Source organism: Lissotriton vulgaris, chromosome 7, assembly GCF_964263255.1.
Source record: "Lissotriton vulgaris chromosome 7, aLisVul1.2, whole genome shotgun sequence".
NCBI classification, from domain to species: domain Eukaryota; kingdom Metazoa; phylum Chordata; class Amphibia; order Caudata; family Salamandridae; genus Lissotriton; species Lissotriton vulgaris.
In genome coordinates this window covers 222,039,079-222,057,633 of record NC_141695.1, presented here as the reverse complement: position 1 = coordinate 222,057,633, position 18,555 = coordinate 222,039,079, and the positions used below count along the sequence as shown (strand labels likewise).

Below are 18,555 nucleotides of genomic sequence, written 5' to 3'. Positions count from 1 at the left end.
CCTGCTACTTAACTCCACTCCACTCTACCCCAATCGCTCCCACTCCACTCCAATCTACTCAACTCCACTCCACTTCAGTCTACCCCAAACCACCACTCTCCACACCAGTCTTTCCCACTCCACTTCACTCCAAACTACCCCACTCCATTCTAATCGACTCAGTCTACCATAAATTACCCCACTCCACTTCAATCTGCCCCACTCTACCTCACTTCAGTCTACCCCAATCCACCACACTCCACACCACCCTTACCCACTCCACTTCACTCCTATCTACCTCACTCTACACCAATCTACCCCACTCCACTCCAATCTACACCACTTCACTCTATCATAATTTACCCTACTCCACCCTAATCTACCTGACTCCACTTCACTCCAATTCACTCCACTCCAATCTATCCTAATCCACCCCACCCCACTGCACGCCAATATAACCCACTCCACTCTAATCTACTCGACTCAACTCCACTCCAATCTAACTTACTCTTTCCCAATACGCTCCAGTATATCCACCTTTTCTTCGCTCCACTCCAAGTTACCCAAATTTACCTCACTCCACTGTATCCTAATCTACCTGACTCCACTCTATCCCAGTCCGCCGCATTCCAATCTACCCCACTCCACTCAAGTCTACCACACTCCAGTCCACACTATCTACCCCACTCCATTCTACCCTAATCCACCTGACTTCACTCTACCCCAATCCACCCACTTCACTCTACCCCAATCTTCCCCACTGCAGTTTACCTCTCTCCAATCTACCTGACTCCAATCTACCGCATTGCAATCAAATCTACTCTAATCTACCCCACTCTACTCCATTCTACCCCAGACCCCTGCAGTCCAATCTACCCACTCCACTCCACTTCAGCCTAATCTACCTGACTCCACCACACTCCAATCTCCCTTGCTAAAGTCCAGTCTACCCCAATTCACTCCATTCTGCCCCAAACCACCCCACTCCACTCTAACACAATTTACTCCACTCTGCTCTACCCAAATCTACCCACTCCACCCTACCCCCCTCCAGTCTATCCCAATCCACTCCAATCTACATCAATCTAACCCACTCCACTCCAATCTTCCACACTCTACTCCAGGCTGACCCAATGTACCCAACTCAACTCAAATCTGCCCCAATCTGCTACACCAGTTTACCACGCTCCACTGTACCCCACCGCATCCTAGCCCACTCCAATCTACCCCACATAACTTCCATCTACCTCACTATACTGTACTCCAGTCTACTCCACACTATCCCACTACAATCTATCCCACTCTACTCCACTCCAATCTACCCCAATCTGACAAACTCTGGTCTACCCCAATCTACTCTACTCCACCCCAACCCACAGCACTAACTTTTAGCCATGCTGATCAACAGCTGCACAGGTGTACAACATGGCTAAAATACATTGCCATAGCTGTAAAAACTCTTTTTGAGCCCTGTGTTATTTATCAGGCTAACACCCAAGTGCAATGTATTTACTGACTGCACCATTATCACATACCTTGGCTATGTGAGATTTGTAAGTATCTGCAAAGAAAACTGGTGAGTCAGTCAATTTATCATATTCCACTCTATTCCAATGTACTCCACTTCCTGCTACTTAACTCCACTCCACTCTACCCCAATCGCTCCCACTCCACTCCAATCTACTCAACTCCACTCCACTTCAGTCTACCCCAAACCACCACTCTCCACACCAGTCTTTCCCACTCCACTTCACTCCAAACTACCCCACTCCATTCTAATCGACTCAGTCTACCATAAATTACCCCACTCCACTTCAATCTGCCCCACTCTACCTCACTTCAGTCTACCCCAATCCACCACACTTCACACCACCCTTACCCACTCCACTTCACTCCTATCTACCTCACTCTACACCAATCTACCCCACTCCACTCCAATCTACACCACTTCACTCTATCATAATTTACCCTACTCCACCCTAATCTACCTGACTCCACTTCGCTCCAATTCACTCCACTCCAATCTATCCTAATCCACCCCACCCCACTGCACGCCAATATAACCCACTCCACTCTAATCTACTCGACTCAACTCCACTCCAATCTAACTTACTCTTTCCCAATACGCTCCAGTCTATCCACATTTTCTTCGCTCCACTCCAAGTTACCCAAATTTACCTCACTCCACTGTATCCTAATCTACCTGACTCCACTCTATCCCAGTCCGCCGCATTCCAATCTACCCCACTCCACTCAAGTCTACCACACTCCAATCCACACTATCTACCCCACTCCATTCTACCCTAATCCACCTGACTTCACTCTACCCCAATCCACCCACTTCACTCTACCCCAATCTTCCCCACTGCAGTTTACCTCTCTCCAATCTACCTGACTCCAATCTACCGCATTGCAATCAAATCTACTCCAATCTACCCCACTCTACTCCATTCTACCCCAGACCCCTGCAGTCCAATCTACCCACTCCACTCCACTTCAGGCTAATCTACCTGACTCCACCACACTCCAATCTCCCTTGCTAAAGTCCAGTCTACCCCAATTCACTCCATTCTGCCCCAAACCACCCCACTCCACTCTAACACAATTTACTCCACTCTGCTCTACCCCAATCTACCCACTCCACCCTACCCCACTCCAGTCTATCCCAATCCACTCCAATCTACATCAATCTAACCCACTCCACTCCAATCTTCCACACTCTACTCCAGGCTGACCCAATGTACCCAACTCAACTCAAATCTGCCCCAATCTGCTACACCAGTTTACCACGCTCCACTGTACCCCACCGCATCCTAGCCCACTCCAATCTACCCCACATAACTTCCATCTACCTCACTATACTGTACTCCAGTCTACTCCACACTATCCCACTACAATCTATCCCACTCTACTCCACTCCAATCTACCCCAATCTGACAAACTCTGGTCTACCCCAATCTACTCTACTCCACCCCAACCCACAGCACTAACTTTTAGCCATGCTGATCAACAGCTGCACAGGTGTACAACATGGCTAAAATACATTGCCATAGCTGTAAAAACTCTTTTTGAGCCCTGTGTTATTTATCAGGCTAACACCCAAGTGCAATGTATTTACTGACTGCACCATTATCACATACCTTGGCTATGTGAGATTTGTAAGTATCTGCAAAGAAAACTGGCGAGTCAGTCCTCACGAAAGTCCTTTTCAAAATTCCGCTTACTGCCAAGAAATCCTCTTTTTAAAAATGAATCTCATATTGGTTTAAACACATTTCAAGTCATTCTCCATAAAAACATATTAATTACCTGTCGAAAGTCACAGTCATGTCATAATGGATTATTGCTTTTTATATACACAAATATAGTTATGTACATAAATATCAATATTCATAAAACCTGTGCCCTACTCGTACCATATTCCAGACAAGAAATGTTAGAGTCTGCTGTTTTGTTGAATCACAATGTTTATATATAACCTATTCCTCTTCATTGACTAAATTTCTTGTCAATATCAAATGAACAGTATGTGGATTACAATTTGTCGTCAATATCATATTTCAGGGGATTTGTTTAATTTTTACCTTCTTCAAGACAACACATTTATAATCTTTTTCTACAGCTCAGGCATAGTTTAAAATCAAGTATGATGAAAACCTCTCTTGCGCCTCATATTATGCGACAGTCAGAATTTCCACTTCATCTAAAATATTTATATTAATATCAATTCCTTATCTTGAGTTGTACATTCAAGGAAGGCCACTGTAATTATGCAGCAGAGGAGGAACAGATTTTGCATCAAGATTAACAAAATCCTGCGGCAATAAAGGACAAATTACACAGCCAAATTTGGCACATCTTGCCACAGTTTTAATTCACTATTTTGTCATCTTTTCAATATTATCACTAACTGGGCAGAGGTTGAATCTCATTAATATCTGTTTAACACTTAAATATTGCAATCAGCAACACGGGTGGTAGTGGTCTTACTAACTTTTGATCTGTTTAAGGAAGAACCCAAAATGTTGTTGTTAAAATCTGCAAATTATATAGAAGATGATGGAGTAGGTGGCAAATGCAGCAAATCCATAAATTGAGAACTGTGCAGTCGCTGAATTGCTGAATCCTAGTGTCTAATAAAACTTTGGAAGTCAAGAAGGAATATAGACTCCTCAGAAATACAGGGAGGATAACAGCTCCTAATACTTAACCCTTGCATAAACATGAATATTTGTATCTGGTAAATACAGCTGGTGATGAAATGTTCTAAAATGCTGATCATAGGTAGACCTTAGGGTAATACAGTCCTGGTACACTTACCCATCTTCATATGCAGTGCTGAAAGAGGGTGGCATTTTCACAGGTCAACAAAGATGTTTATAAACTAGCTTAGGGTCATGGTAAGCTTGACCCTATTCGTATGTAGGGTCTTCAAGCCTAAAAACGCATCCGCACAATCACATCCCCAGCGAAGCTAATGGTACAGTAAGAAAAGGGAATATAAAGTCAGGATTTTTGGGGTATAAAATTGTGATGCCCCAGTGCCGACTGAGGCTTCTTCTTCAAATGTTCTGTCTGACTTGGCTGCAAAACCTTCTTTCCAGCTGATATCTTTGTACGTTTAATTGATCAATAACATCATGGCTCAGATCTAATCTTCCAGGATAGTCTAAATCGCCTTTGTCAGCAACTTCTTCATTGATGTATCCTTGTCAGTAAAGAAATCTTTAGTGATGATGCTGCTTTCTTCATTGACCTATTGATTGTTAATTTCAAGACCCATATCAGCCACCTCCAGAGGAACATCAATATCTGGCTACTCTTCAAACAGAAATACTAGGCATGTGGTTCAAGTGACCAATATAACAATTTACAAAAACTCAGAGAGGAAAATGATTTTCCTCAGTAAACTTTGTCACACAGAAGAGAAGAAAATGCGCAGTTGGAGATTAGACATGGACCTAAAAAGATTGATCAAGCATGTGAGAAAACAGGATTTTGATATAGTCAGCCTACTGGAGATCAAAGAGATTTTCTCACTCTCATCCTTCTCCAGCACACCTATTTCTAAATCCAGATCCAACCGCTATTATCTACTTCCACTGACTTTTTCAAGATTATTTATTTATACATTGTGACTTTCTAGTTTGCAACACTTTCCTAACAAAAGTGTAATATCTAAAACTTCACATAGAAAAACTCTGGCATGGGTACAAAATGAGCTTTTAAGCATGTCACCCTGTTCGGATTTTAGTGCCTTATTTAAAGTGTGGCAGAAGGGATACTCTGGGGCCGATTCACAGAACTAACTTAAGACTAAATCCTAAACTTACTACTTTTGGTATTCACAAAAGGCATTTAGTAGTAGAGGATTTTGTCTTAAGTTTGACTTAAGACAAACTTGAGACAAACTGAAGACAGACTTAGGATAGAGACTACGCGGCTCAGCCAGGTCTAGGCTGATTTTAAACCACAGTGATTTTTAAGCATGTTAATATAAGAAATTATTGTTTACTCACTGCTCATTTGCACATTGCTCACGCTCCTAGTGGAAGCTCTGCAACCAGGCACCACGGTCCGTCACGGCAAGTGCCGGTTGAACGGAGGGTGCCGAGGGGGCTAGAGCGGAAACACCTCCGGGCTGGTGGCATCTCCGGCGCGCTGCGCTCTAGTCGCTCTCCGCCCCTTTCTGATAAGAGTCCTGGTGTAGAGCAAACGCGATTCCGAGGATAGAGACTACGCGGCTCGGCCAGGTCTAGGCTGATTTTAAACCACGGTGATTTTTAAGCATATTAATGTAAGAAATTATTGTTTACTCACTGCTCATTTGCACATTGCTCACGCTCCTGGAAGAAGCTCTGCCCCAGGTACCCCAGGCCGTCACGGCAAGTGCCGGTTGAAAGGAGGGTGCCGAGGGGGCTAGAGCGGAACACACTTCCGGGATGGTGGCATTTCCGGTGCTCAGCGCTCTAGTCGCTCGCCGCCCCTTGCTGATGAGAGTCCTGGTGTAAAGCAGACGCGTGTCAGAGGATAGAAACTACGCGGCTCGGCCAGGTCTAGGCTGATTTTAAACCACAGTGATTTTTAAGCATTTTAATGTAAGAAATATTGTTTACTCACTGCTCATTTGCACATTGCTCTCGCTCCTGGTGGAAGCTCTGACCCAGGCACCCCAGTCCGTCACGGCAAGTGCCGGTTGGACGGAGGGTGCTGAGGGGGCTAGAGCGGACCACACTTCCGGGCTGGTGGCATTTCCGGCACTCAGCGCTCCAGTCGCTCGCCGCCCCTTACTTACTTAAACCCAATTTCAGGGCGGACGAGCAGCGGACGAGCAGTGGACGCGCATGGCGGACGCGCCAAAGGCATGCCAAAGGCAAGCCCGTCCTTGCCCGGACCGGGCCTAGGGTAACAACCCCTACAAAAATGGAGACAGGCCCAGAGAGGATTAGTTACTCTAGTCATGAGCTATTCACACTCAAGACTGGGCCATGTTGTCCGACAATGGTGATGTTGATAGAAGCTAAACAATGTCCGATCTGCCAGCGTTATTTTAAATTCTCACCTATAGGAAGGCTGAACACACCCCAGACACACCTTTTCAGGCAGGCTCAATAAAAATATCACTAAGGCTGGGCTAATCAACTCTTGGTCATTAATTAAGCACAATACTGAAATGGCTGAACTAATAGAATCCCAAAACCTTGACCTCATTTTCATTACCGAGACCTGGGCAGATGACGCCTCGGATGTAGATCTAGCATTAGCTATTCCAGAGGGTTTCTCGATCATCAGGGCAGACAGAAAAGGGAAACAGGGGTAGGCCTGGCCATTATTTCCAGAAACAAACTAAGGGTTAAGGGCTCAGACCAGAGCAGTAACCCAGACTGTGAGACATCAGCCTTTCAGATTAACATCACAAGCAATTACACGTTCAAAGGCCTTTTGATATATAGACCACCTAGGGCCAAAACACCTCTCACTCAACTACTTAACCCATTTCTAGAATCCAGTATGAAGGGCTCAGACTTTACCGTTCTGGGTGACTTCAACTTACATCTAGAGAAAAGTTCAGATACAGGGGTGACTACTTTGAAGGATGCACTGGCCAACGTAGCCTTGGAATAGATTGTCAAGCAGGATACCCACAAAGCAGGGCACACTCTCGATGGGATTCTTACGTCCAATAGTGACATTGAGATATTAGAAACCCTGCAGGTCCCCTGGTCAGACCATAAGGTAATAATATTCTCCGTAAATGTGAAAAAGGAGGCGACTGCACCTGCCCCGCAACACAGGCGCTCCACATACCTTGACTGGTCTAGGATAGACTCCCCGAAACTAAAGGAACAACTGTTACTATCTATTCCTACGCTGGAATCAGACAGTAACACTGCCTCAAATCAAATTATGAGCTGGATAAATTCAGCGGTTAAAGTTGCAGTTCCTCTAAAACAAAAGTCACTTTTAGGAGGAAAACCCCCTAATGTACTCACTTAAGGCGCAAAAGCAAAACTGTAGAAAAGCTGAGAAGAGATTGAGAACCAACTATGACCAAGGCCTGAAAGACGAATACAAAATCCTTACTGGCCATTTACAAAAATTTGATTTTAGCAGAAAAAAGTAAATATTTCACTCGTAAAATTGACGAAGCAAAAAACTCCAGTAAAGAACTCTTCACCACCGTAAAACAAGCATTTACAATGCAATAGGTCTCGCATTTGCAAGAGTTTAAGCTATTGGCATTGTAAATGACAATGCCTTTTATTTATCCGTTTTAAAAAACAACATATAAATAAAAGGCAATGCAAGTTACAAATGCCAGTAGCTCACACCTTCGCAAATGCAAGACCTATTGCATTGTAAATGTTTGTTCTTTTTAGTTAAGCACTCTGAGAGTGCATGTGTTTTTACAGCTGTCTCCCTTGGTTACTTCTCTTCCCGGTCTCTGTGTTGCTCTCTTGCCTTGTGCTTCTCTGCCCACACTCTCCATGTTGCTGTCTCACCGTATGCTTCTGAGCCCTTCCATCTGTGTTGCCATATGCTTCGCCCCCCCCACGTAAGTGTCTGTAATGCATTGTCTTGTTGTCCTGTGCCCCCTACCCCATCCCTGGTTTCTGTGCTTCTGTCTCCCTTTTGTTTCTGCCCTGTGTTGCTTCCCCACCCATCTCCATGGTGCTGTGTCTCGCCATGTGCTTCTTTGCCCCGTCCTCATGTTGCGCTTTGTTACTGTGTGATTCTGTGCTCTCACTGTGTGCTTCTCTGCCCCCTCACCCGTGTTGTTTTCCATCACCCATATTGCTTCCACATCCCTTGTTTTAGTTCTGCGTCCCTCTTCACCATTTAATTTTATTTTCACCTGTACAAAATGATAGGACTCTTCATACCAACTATGTTTTATTTTTTTAATTCTCTAGCCACTTTGGACAGCGTCTGAGATGCTGTACAGCATGGCTAAAACATGTTGGCAATCCAATATTTTCCAAATACGAGACCTTTTGGCTTTGCCAATGGTTGTTTTTATTCCTCTCACCTTACTCAAGGTCCTCCCTTTCCCCACTCCCTGTTGCTTGTTGCTCTCTCCGCCCCACCTTCACTTCTCCCCACCTTCACTTCTCCCCACCTTCACTTCTCCCCCACACGCTTCTCCGTTGCTCCTTTATCCTTGTAAGGTGCTTTAAAACAAAAATTCTACGTTTTAATGTTATTTCTCAAAGGCACTTTTGTACATATTTCAATTAATTTTTCTTTATTTAGTACTCCTAATGGCGTCCGCCATCGTGAAACAGATGAATAAAAAAATAAACAATGAAGGCACTGGCATACCCTATGCATGCGCAGTGACGCATTCACATGCTTACACCATGACGCACAGGCAGGTATACACATCATTATTATTATTATTATTAAATGGGTTTTGTTAAGCGCAGACTACCCGGAGGCCTCGTAGCGCTGAGTATGACTGGGGGGCAAGTGAGGGCAATGTAATTTAGGTGAAAAGGATGGTTTTTAATTCCTTCCGGAACTTTAGGAGGTTAGGTTCGCTGCGCAGGGAGGCCGGCAGGGAGTTCCATGCCTTGGCCGCATTCCAGGAAAAGGAGCGGCCCCCCATCTGGAGCATTTGACTTTGTTCTCAGTGGCCAGAAAGGCTGTACTGGAGCGCAGCGACCTGCGAGGGAGATATGGAGTAGCCAGCGAGCAGATCATTGCTGGTGCTTCCTTCCACATGGCCTTATGCATAAAGCACATTGATTTAAACAGTATTCTGGCCTTAATGGGCAGCCAGTGGAGTCTTTTTAGGGCAGCAGTCCCTGAGTCCCGCCTGTTGAGGCCCAGCAGGAGGCGGGCTGCTGCGTTTTGTGTGACCTGGTGCTTCTTCGTTGTAGTGGCCGGAGCCCCTAAGTACAGCGCATTCCCGTAGTCCAAACGGGACAGAATGATGGCTTGCACCATGATCCTGCGGGCTTGTGGGGGGAGAAGTGGTAATACTTTCCTAAGCATACGCATCAATCCGAAGCAGGTGGCAGAAAAGATGGTTGCTTGGTGATTAAAATTAAGATTGGCATCAAGCCAGATGCCCAGGCTCTTTATTTGGGGTTTGGACTGAGGCTGGGTGCCCATGCATGGGGGCCAGTCAGGCAATGGGCAGGGGATGTTTGCGTTTCCAAGAATCATGAGCTCTGTTTTATCGCCATTGAGTCTTAGATGGGAGGTGGCCATCCATTTATTGACTGCTACTAAACAATTACTGAGATTAGGCGGGGAGGTGTTAGTTTGGTTCAGGGAGACGATCAATTGAGTATCGTCAGCGTATGTGACTAACTCCAGGCCAAATGAGTGGACAATGTCTGCCAAGGGGAGCATATATATGTTAAAAAGGGTGGGGCTCAAGGACGAGCCCTGAGGCACACCCTGAGCAACATCATTGCGCTCTTTTTTGCAGATTATTTGTTGGGTTCGATTGCATCAATCGAACTATGTGACCGTTTCATGTGCAGCCGGTACGTTTCTCAGCCCCCCCAGCTCTGGAAAAGGCCAGTTCCCTGCGAGTCGTAAATTAAGTGCCAGCCTTGGTTTGCGAGGGGTGCAATAAATAGTATCCTATCAAGGTGCCCATTACCGGCCTCAGTGCTTTAAAAAAACTAGGCAGTGAGCTCCTTTGCCTGCCTGGTATCGTCTGGGCAGTGTGCCGCCTTACCTGCCTTGTATCACCTAGGCAGTGAGCTCATTTGCCTGCCTTGTATCATCTGGGCAGTGAGCCGTCTTACCTGCCTTGCAACACTTGGCCAGTGAGCCGCCTTACATGCCGCTCTTTATGTATTATACTGTGTGTGCAATGACATATAAACACCCGTTGAGTATCTTACGCGACGCTGTGAGTCATACTTGGGAAGTGAGTTTCTTGACCCGGATTCGGTGACCCGGCCAGTGAGCTTCGCCTTCTTTCCATCGCCCAGTGTGCCCCCCCCCTTCCCTGGTAGTTGTGTGTTTGGTTTGTTCCAGTAGGTCCTCGTGCTCCGGGCTGAGCCTAGCACTGGCCACCCGGATTATGGCGAGTCACTTTCCTTCCTGTCCGCTTGATTCATTTTCTTCGTTGAATTCCGAGCTATCTGGAAGCTCTGTTGGCAGATGAAACGCATCAATAATAGCAACTGTCCTCCCAAGACAGTCTTTTTGAACTGCCTGAGGTAGTTGCAGCAGGAGACAGTCAAGTAGTGTTTCTTGAAAGGGGAGAGTGTATTATCTGGATGTGGGAAACTGCATGTTTTATCGTCTACCCAGCACTTTATTACTTGTGCTGCATCCAAGCTTCAGTTGACTAAATCAGAACAATCACCGTTCACTGCCCAGCACCGCCTCTCCCCTATCTCCTCCACCGCCGAGGAACGCACAAGAAACGCACAAGAATGACGTCGGCACAAACGCAAAAAAAAAAAACGGGGCGAAACAGGATACTGAATCCCGCCCCTCCAGGACTCCCTGACCTGCCTCATGGTTGCCAAGGCGATATTTCTAAAAATACTGTTGTGCTACCGTAAGGCAGGTCATGGAGTCCTCGAGAGGTGGGATCCAGGGCAGACTAATCTGCTAAACAGGAGCTTTTTCCAATGGCAGGCCTCCGTTTCGAGAAGCCTGTCAATGGAAAAAAGGGGCGTGGCTTCACGCCATACTGAATCCCCTGCTCACAATATCTCTTTGCCTGCTGCAGGGCCATGCCCTGCAATGCAGGCTTTGACCTAAAAACTAACAAAAATTGACCGTAGTAATCCGACAGTAATTAGCTCCGAATTTTGCAATAATCTAGGCCAATTCTTCGTCAATAAAGTAACCTCAGTCTATGAGTCATTTAAAAGGACTGACAAGCATCCTCCCGTACGGCCAAACATAGAACTTAAAGAGGGACCACTCCCGTTAAAGCAGAATCCCTGGTTTCACTTCTCGCCACCTTCAGTGGAACAGATTTTGCAGGTGGTTAGGACCACCAGGTCCGGTGGCCAAATGGATCCTTGTCCACCGAAGGTGATGCAGGTATTTCCCGAACTGCTGAGTGAGCAACTACAAAAACTATTTCTACAAATAGTAAAATCAGGCCACTTCCCAGATGCATGGAAAACCACCTCAGTGCTGCCACTACTATAAACACCTAATCTAGACCCACAGACCCACAAGAACCCAGGAACTACAGACCTTTTAGAAGAATTCCTTTCGCCGCAAAAGTTCTGGAGAAACTATTGAATAAGCAGTTAGCCCAATTCCTCTCGTATGGAAATTCCTTAGACCACTCGCAGTTTGGTTTCCGAGAGGGACATGGAATGGAAACACCTCTGCTCATGGCAGTGGAAGAACTCAGGAGTGTACTGGACGCCGGAGGAAAGGCCCCCTTGGTTCTTCTGGACCTTTCGGCGGCCTTCGACACGGTAAACCATGGGACACTCGTGATCTGACTGGCTGAAGCCGGAGTTCATACTTCGGCACAAACGCTGCTGGCATCCTATTTGACTAACAGAACGTTCACAGTTGAGCTGGGGGAGGCAAAATCCAAACCCTTCAACTCCCCGTGTGGTGTACCCCAGGGGTCTTCTCTAAATCCCACCCTTTACAACTTGTATGTAGCATCTTTAGCAGCAATTATAAGGAACTGTGGTTTCCTTCCGGTTTTCTCTGCCAACGACACCCAAATAGTGGTATCTATCGCAAAGAATGCTAGAGAGACAGCAGATACATTTTAAAACTGCATGACACAAGTCAATCAATGGATGCAGAGTAACTGCCTAAAGTTAAACGGAGACAAAAGCGAAGTAATGTTGTTAGGGACAGATCCAGGAATCTGGTCCCCGGAGTGGTGACCAGATAGTCTAGGCGATTGCCCATCCCCAGTCAACAAAGTGAAATATCTGGGTATGATACTGGACAACAAACTTTCATTTGACGCCCAGTCAAACAAAATGACATCCACAGTGTGGTATATCCTGAAAATGATAAGGAAGCTCCTGCCATTTATCCCTTTTGATGCCCATAAAATGGTGGTAACAGCTCTGCCTTATCAGGGATAGATTATGGGAACGCCCTGTACGCTGGAGTACAGGCCTAGCACCTAGCAAAACTGCAGCGCCTGCAAAACGCAGCAGCGAGATTGGTGCTTGACATTCCCAAGTCTGGACCGATTGCACACAGACTAAGTTCCCTCCATTGGCTTCCAATGGATAAAAGAATAAAGTTTAAGTCTGTGTGTCTGGCCTATAAAGTCCCTCATGGATCTGGCTCCCAGTTTCTAAAAACTCATTTAAAACTGTATGAGCTGCCAGGAATCTAAGATCTAGCCAAGCTAAACTGATTCATGTTCCAAAACAGAAACAGGTCAGGTGGGGGGGAGAAGCTTTCTGCTGCATGCAGCTAAGGCCTGGAACCTCCTCTCAATCTCCATCAAAAATAGCCCATCACTGCTTTCATTATGGAAAGAGGTAAAAACATGGGTATTTACTTCTGGATAGATCTTAGTCCTGGCAGTACCCGGGTCTCTCTGAATCAACCCAGTGCCAAGACGCCCATGGGCAATCGCGCGCTCTATCAATTCATAAATCAATCAAATCAATCAATCTTAAGACAGACTTAAGACAAACTTAAGACAGACTTACGACAGACTTACGACAGACCTACGAAGACTTAAGACAAATTTAAGACAAAATCCTAACTTAAGTATGTCTTAAGTCTGTCTTAAGTTCGTCTTAAGTCTGTCTTAAATCTGTCTTAAGTCTGTCTTAAGTTTGTCTTAAGTCAAACTTAAGACAAAATCCTAACTTTACTACTACTAAATACCTTCTGTGAATACCAAAAGTAGTAAGTTTAGGATTTTGTCTTAAGTTAGTTCTGGGAATCGGGCCCAGGGTCACTAAAGTGGCTGATGTACATCTCCCGTATGTCAAGTGCAATAGACTATAATGCATGCTCCGTCAGTTGAGGAGTACCCCATCTGCCAAAGTCTAAATAACTCATTTAGTCTGGCAACCATCTCCGTCAGTTTACATCTCAGATTTGAACATCGTGCATTTATGCAGACATGGGTGCTAATTTGAAGTATGACTAACTAAAGTGTTGAATTTGGCAACCTCAAGCAGGAACAAAAATAATTGAGCCAGTGAGTTGTTTTTAAGCTTCTTGCAGAAGCTTGCATATGGGAGGAAGTGGAACTCAAGAGTTTAAGAGTGAATTTGCCAAAGTTGAGAACGCGCAACCTACTAGCCTGACATCCATAAGCCCAAGAATAACCAATTGATCGGCTAAAGAAGAGAACACATGCCTACTTGGTTGACACAAGCTATGGCATTTGCACAGAAATACGGTGATAAGTTGTGAAACTTCCTATGAACAGTGACTAGAATTTGGAACTTTACCCTAGCTTCAAGACTTTGGAATAAGTTAACTAAATTCACATAAGGTGCAAGTATGATATCCAGATCTAATGACCTTAGACAATTTTCCAATTCAATAGGTTGAAAGGTGGAAAAACTTACATGGAGGATAAAAGAAAAATCAGCAATACCCTTCCTAATATCCATGATTTTAGAAAAAATGAAGGAAGGAAGATCTTCCCAGTGCTCCACCGAAGGAGTAATTGACTGTTTACTCATGGCAGGATTGCTAGGCCACTGATGGCCCTGAATACCTCTTCGGTGGCAATTCTGGCAGGTAACATTTTTTGGTCATTGGAAATATCCTTCTTATTTATATATTCAAAAACACTCTACAACAACTCGACGATAACTAAATTCAAAGAGTTAACCACTGAAGGAAGGCTAAAAGAATTGGGATGATATTCAGATAGTAGCACTCGCCTAACTGTATATAATGATGTAGGTATCATAGTGGAAGGGCAAATATCAAGCATAAAACATGATTCTACACTACATGGGTTCCTTAGATTCTTGACAGTTATACAAGATCACAAGTGACAAGTACGTAGATGCGGGTCACTGACAGAATATCGATCACAAACATCGATGTTCTGAATAGTGAGAAAAAAATATCGACTGCAAAAATATCGACTCCCATTCCTTAACAGGTAAGTACAAAAATATTGACTCCAAAATATTGAGGCAAAAAATATAGATGTAAAAAATATCAATTAAAAAAAGATATAAAATTAAATAATATATATTAAATACTAATATTATTTTTAATAAAATGTATTATACAGTTTAACTAAATATAACAATTAAACTTAATTAAAAAAATATAAACATACAAATATAATAATTTATACATATACATATGTTCACTTAAAAATAATGTATTAGTTATTATTTGTATTTAATAAAAAAAATTCTATACATATATATATATATATATATATATCAATAATTTAAAATAAAAATAATGTATATAATAAATTAAAACATTAAACTATTAAAAACAAAATAAACTAACATTTCCCAATACAATTGGAAGTGGAGTGGTGTGGCTCACTGTGGAGTGGTGTGGCTCACTGGTTAGAGGCGGCAGACCCGGGAGCAGAGTTCAATTCCTGACACGGCAGGGTTGTGGACCTGGGTCAGCAGACTCGATAATTCTCGCTTCGGTGCCTACTCTAACCAGGGGTCCCACTCGGCAACTCTGGGCATTAGCTTGCCTAATCTCCACAACAGCCCCATCAGCGCCGGAGATGCCTGGCTCCACCTTGGGGACTCCCAGCAGGGACCATCCCAAAGGGAAAGCCAGGACGGGTTCCCCAGCGGTATACAGCGCCAGGACGCCGGCTGGCAACAGTGCGTTTTACAAGTAATACATTACATTACATTACAATAAGTGCAACAGTAGGGAAAGTGTTATATAGCGGAATAATTAAATTTACTATTCCAACTCCAGTGAGTGCAACAGTAGGGAAAGTGTTGGATAGTGGAGGGGAGAACATTCCTATTCCTACTCCAAAGAGTGCAACACTAGGGAAAGTGTTGGATACCGGAGGGGTAAAAATTACCATTCCCACTCCAGTGAGTACAAAAGTAGGGTAAGTGTTGGATAGCGGAGGAATTAAATTTACTATTCCAACTTCAGTGAGAGGAATAGTAGGGAAAATGTTGGCTAGAGGGGTAAAAATTACTATTCCGACTCCAGTAAGTGCAACAGTAGGGAAAGTGTTGGATAGTGAAGGGGTAAAAATTGTTATTCCAACTCCAAAGTTGAAACTGTAGGGAAAGTGTTGGAGAGCCGAGGGGTAAAAATTACTAATATTACTTACACAGTTAAAAAAAATATTACAAAATGTAAAGTATCACAACATTTTTTTTTAAAATATACATTTAAAAGTATTAAACATATAAAAAGAACATATATTATAATAGTAATTACATATAACAAAAACCAACAAATAATATATAAAATAAACTAATAATACATTCATAAACAATATTTATTTAAAAGTAGCAAATATTAACAAACCAAAAAATTATTTAAAAAATAAATGTATTTATTTTATTTCATACCCTATAACACCACACTAATAAAAAAACACTCCAACATTTTTGATTACATTCATTTCCATAATTAACCCGTTGGCTGCTGCAGTCGGCCAACAGTCGTCGCGAGCACTACCTTGGTAGTGCTGCGCACGTCCGTTGGCCGACGCTGCCCCACCCGTTTTTCGAACGTTCAGCACTGGAGCTGAACGTTCGGCGCAGCCAATGGGTTAACATAATAATCAATATGAAAACATCTTATTAATTAAAAAAATAAAAATAAACATTGAGTACACAAGCTTTAACACTCTAATATACTCATCACACACCTACATTAAACTATAAAATAATAAAACACAATTATATATTATTTTTTAAATAAAAACTATTACTATTAAAAATAATAATTAAATAACAAAATTGTATTTAATACCCACCCTTTACCCCTTTAAAAGTAAAAACAAAATACAAAAAAATAAATATTTACCAAAAATAAATATCAAATAATTAACATTACTTAACAACTACATATTAATTAATTAAACACAAATTACTTCCCACCCTTTACTCCTATAAACACCACAACACACACATAAAATTAATTACACAATTACCATAATTAATTTCCAATTAATTAAATAAAATGAATTAACAACTTATTATTAATTCATCAATTAAAAATCATTTACTTCCCACCCTTCACACCCTTTACACCTATAAAAACTACTACACACAAATATAATTAATTACACAATTACCAAAAGTAATGACAAATTAAATAATTAAAACTAATTCACAACTAATTATTAATTCATAAATTAAAAATACTTTTCTTCCCACCATTTACACCTATAAAAGCCACAATGCACTACTAAAATTAATTACACAATTACCATAATTAAATACAAATAATTATTAATTAATCAATAATACATTAATATAGACATTTAACACTATAACATCTCGATTAAACAAATATTTATAAATACAATATTAATTAATCAATTATTATTAAATTACTTCCCACCCTATGGTACGGAACTAAACAATGCAAAAATAAAATGTAAAAATATATACATTTAAAATAATAAATTACTTTTCACCCTATTCCCTTATAAACCCACAACCCACTACAGAATTAAAAATGCAAAATTCAAATAAGAAAAAATGTATAAATGTAATATAATCAAATTAATTCCCACCCTATTCCCCTATAAACCCACAACCCGCTACCGCACTAAAAGTGCAAAATTCAATTTTTTTTTTAATAACTACTAAAAATGTAACACATATATTAAAAATACAAGCAAATCTTATACAAAGAAATAAATCACATACTTGTAAAATATATACTAAAAAACATAACAATAATAAAAAATGATATTTTAACAACTATATTTTTGCAAATGATATTAAACACTTCAATATTTTTAAAACCGATATTTCTTACCTTAAGTTGATATTATTGACCACAATATTCTTGCTGTCGATATTCCTGACCCACGAAATTAATGACTCGATATTTGTGCAACTCTATATTTTTAGTCAATATTCTGTCTCTACACCAGTAGATGCTAAGTTTGTCTAATGGCGCCAAATGTCATGGGTGGAATGCTTGAAATGATCGTAACCACTGCCCACATTTCAGTGTATCATTTTCTAGCTATTTTGTGTCCTTAGAGATCAGGACGAACCACATGCAAATCTGTTTTGGCCTAGGTCCAAAAAGGACATTCTTGCACAACCTGAAAGGATACATACCCTCTGAATTGGAATACAGGCAACCTGAGACATGTCTAAGCCTACCCAAAAACTAGTTTCACAGAAATACTTTAGGTGTAACAATGGAATGTATTTAAGCACTTGCTCAACAATTCTATTCCAAGTTTAGAGCTCTTGCAATGAGCAGAACAGCATCCAGAGATTGTTGGGTCCATGACCTGTGCTTCATAATATGTTATTACTCCACTGTATCCTACTGGGCCAGTGTTTCTCAATCAGACCAGAATACCAGGCTACATTTATCTCTGGAAATCACGGGTTTCAATCAAGGTGTTGCACATCCAGTTGCTTTCTAGGCTTTAAACTCACCCACCTAGGAACAGCAGTAAACTCAGAATGGTCCTCCTTGAATTTGAACAAGATCTCCTAGCTCGACACTTGTAGAATTATCTGCGCAGGGCGTGTTTTACTGACATCAGACGCACATTTTAGTTTTTTAATGTATTACCACACCTGCATGTTTGCTGCACTCACCTGGTACGTGGGTTCAATCGCTTCTGCGTAAGTTGGGTTCATTTTCTGACTGTTACCACCTTCATGGGAAACAAGAAAAGTTAATTACAGTTAGCATTGATCCCAATTTGTCTCTTCTTTCCCTCATTTATTTTTTCCCTTGTCTTCGCACTCATTACTTAACCTCTTACCTTGTACAACATTTGCATTTTTGCCTCATATTTTTTCATCATAGGATGTTTGCTGATATTTGTAAATACTGAATATTTTATTTTTTATTTGTAGTATTAATGTATAGTGATTCAAGTTCCCAGGGCACAGAGCAGTTTACATATAGCATAATTATCTTCTAATAAAGAGATAACACTGCCTTACATATAACATTTTACCG

General features: G+C 42.1%; 1 protein-coding gene across 1 annotated transcript in view; it reads right to left on the bottom strand.

Moving 5' to 3' along the window:
* TYROBP (transmembrane immune signaling adaptor TYROBP) overlaps window positions 1-18,555 on the bottom strand; it is a 223,821-nt gene that overhangs the window by 14,849 nt on the left and 190,417 nt on the right. The window contains exon 4 of the mRNA XM_086929998.1: window positions 18,186-18,244. Coding sequence (XP_086786124.1) covers window positions 18,186-18,244 — 59 coding nt within the window. The remainder of the gene's footprint in view (window positions 1-18,185; window positions 18,245-18,555) is intronic.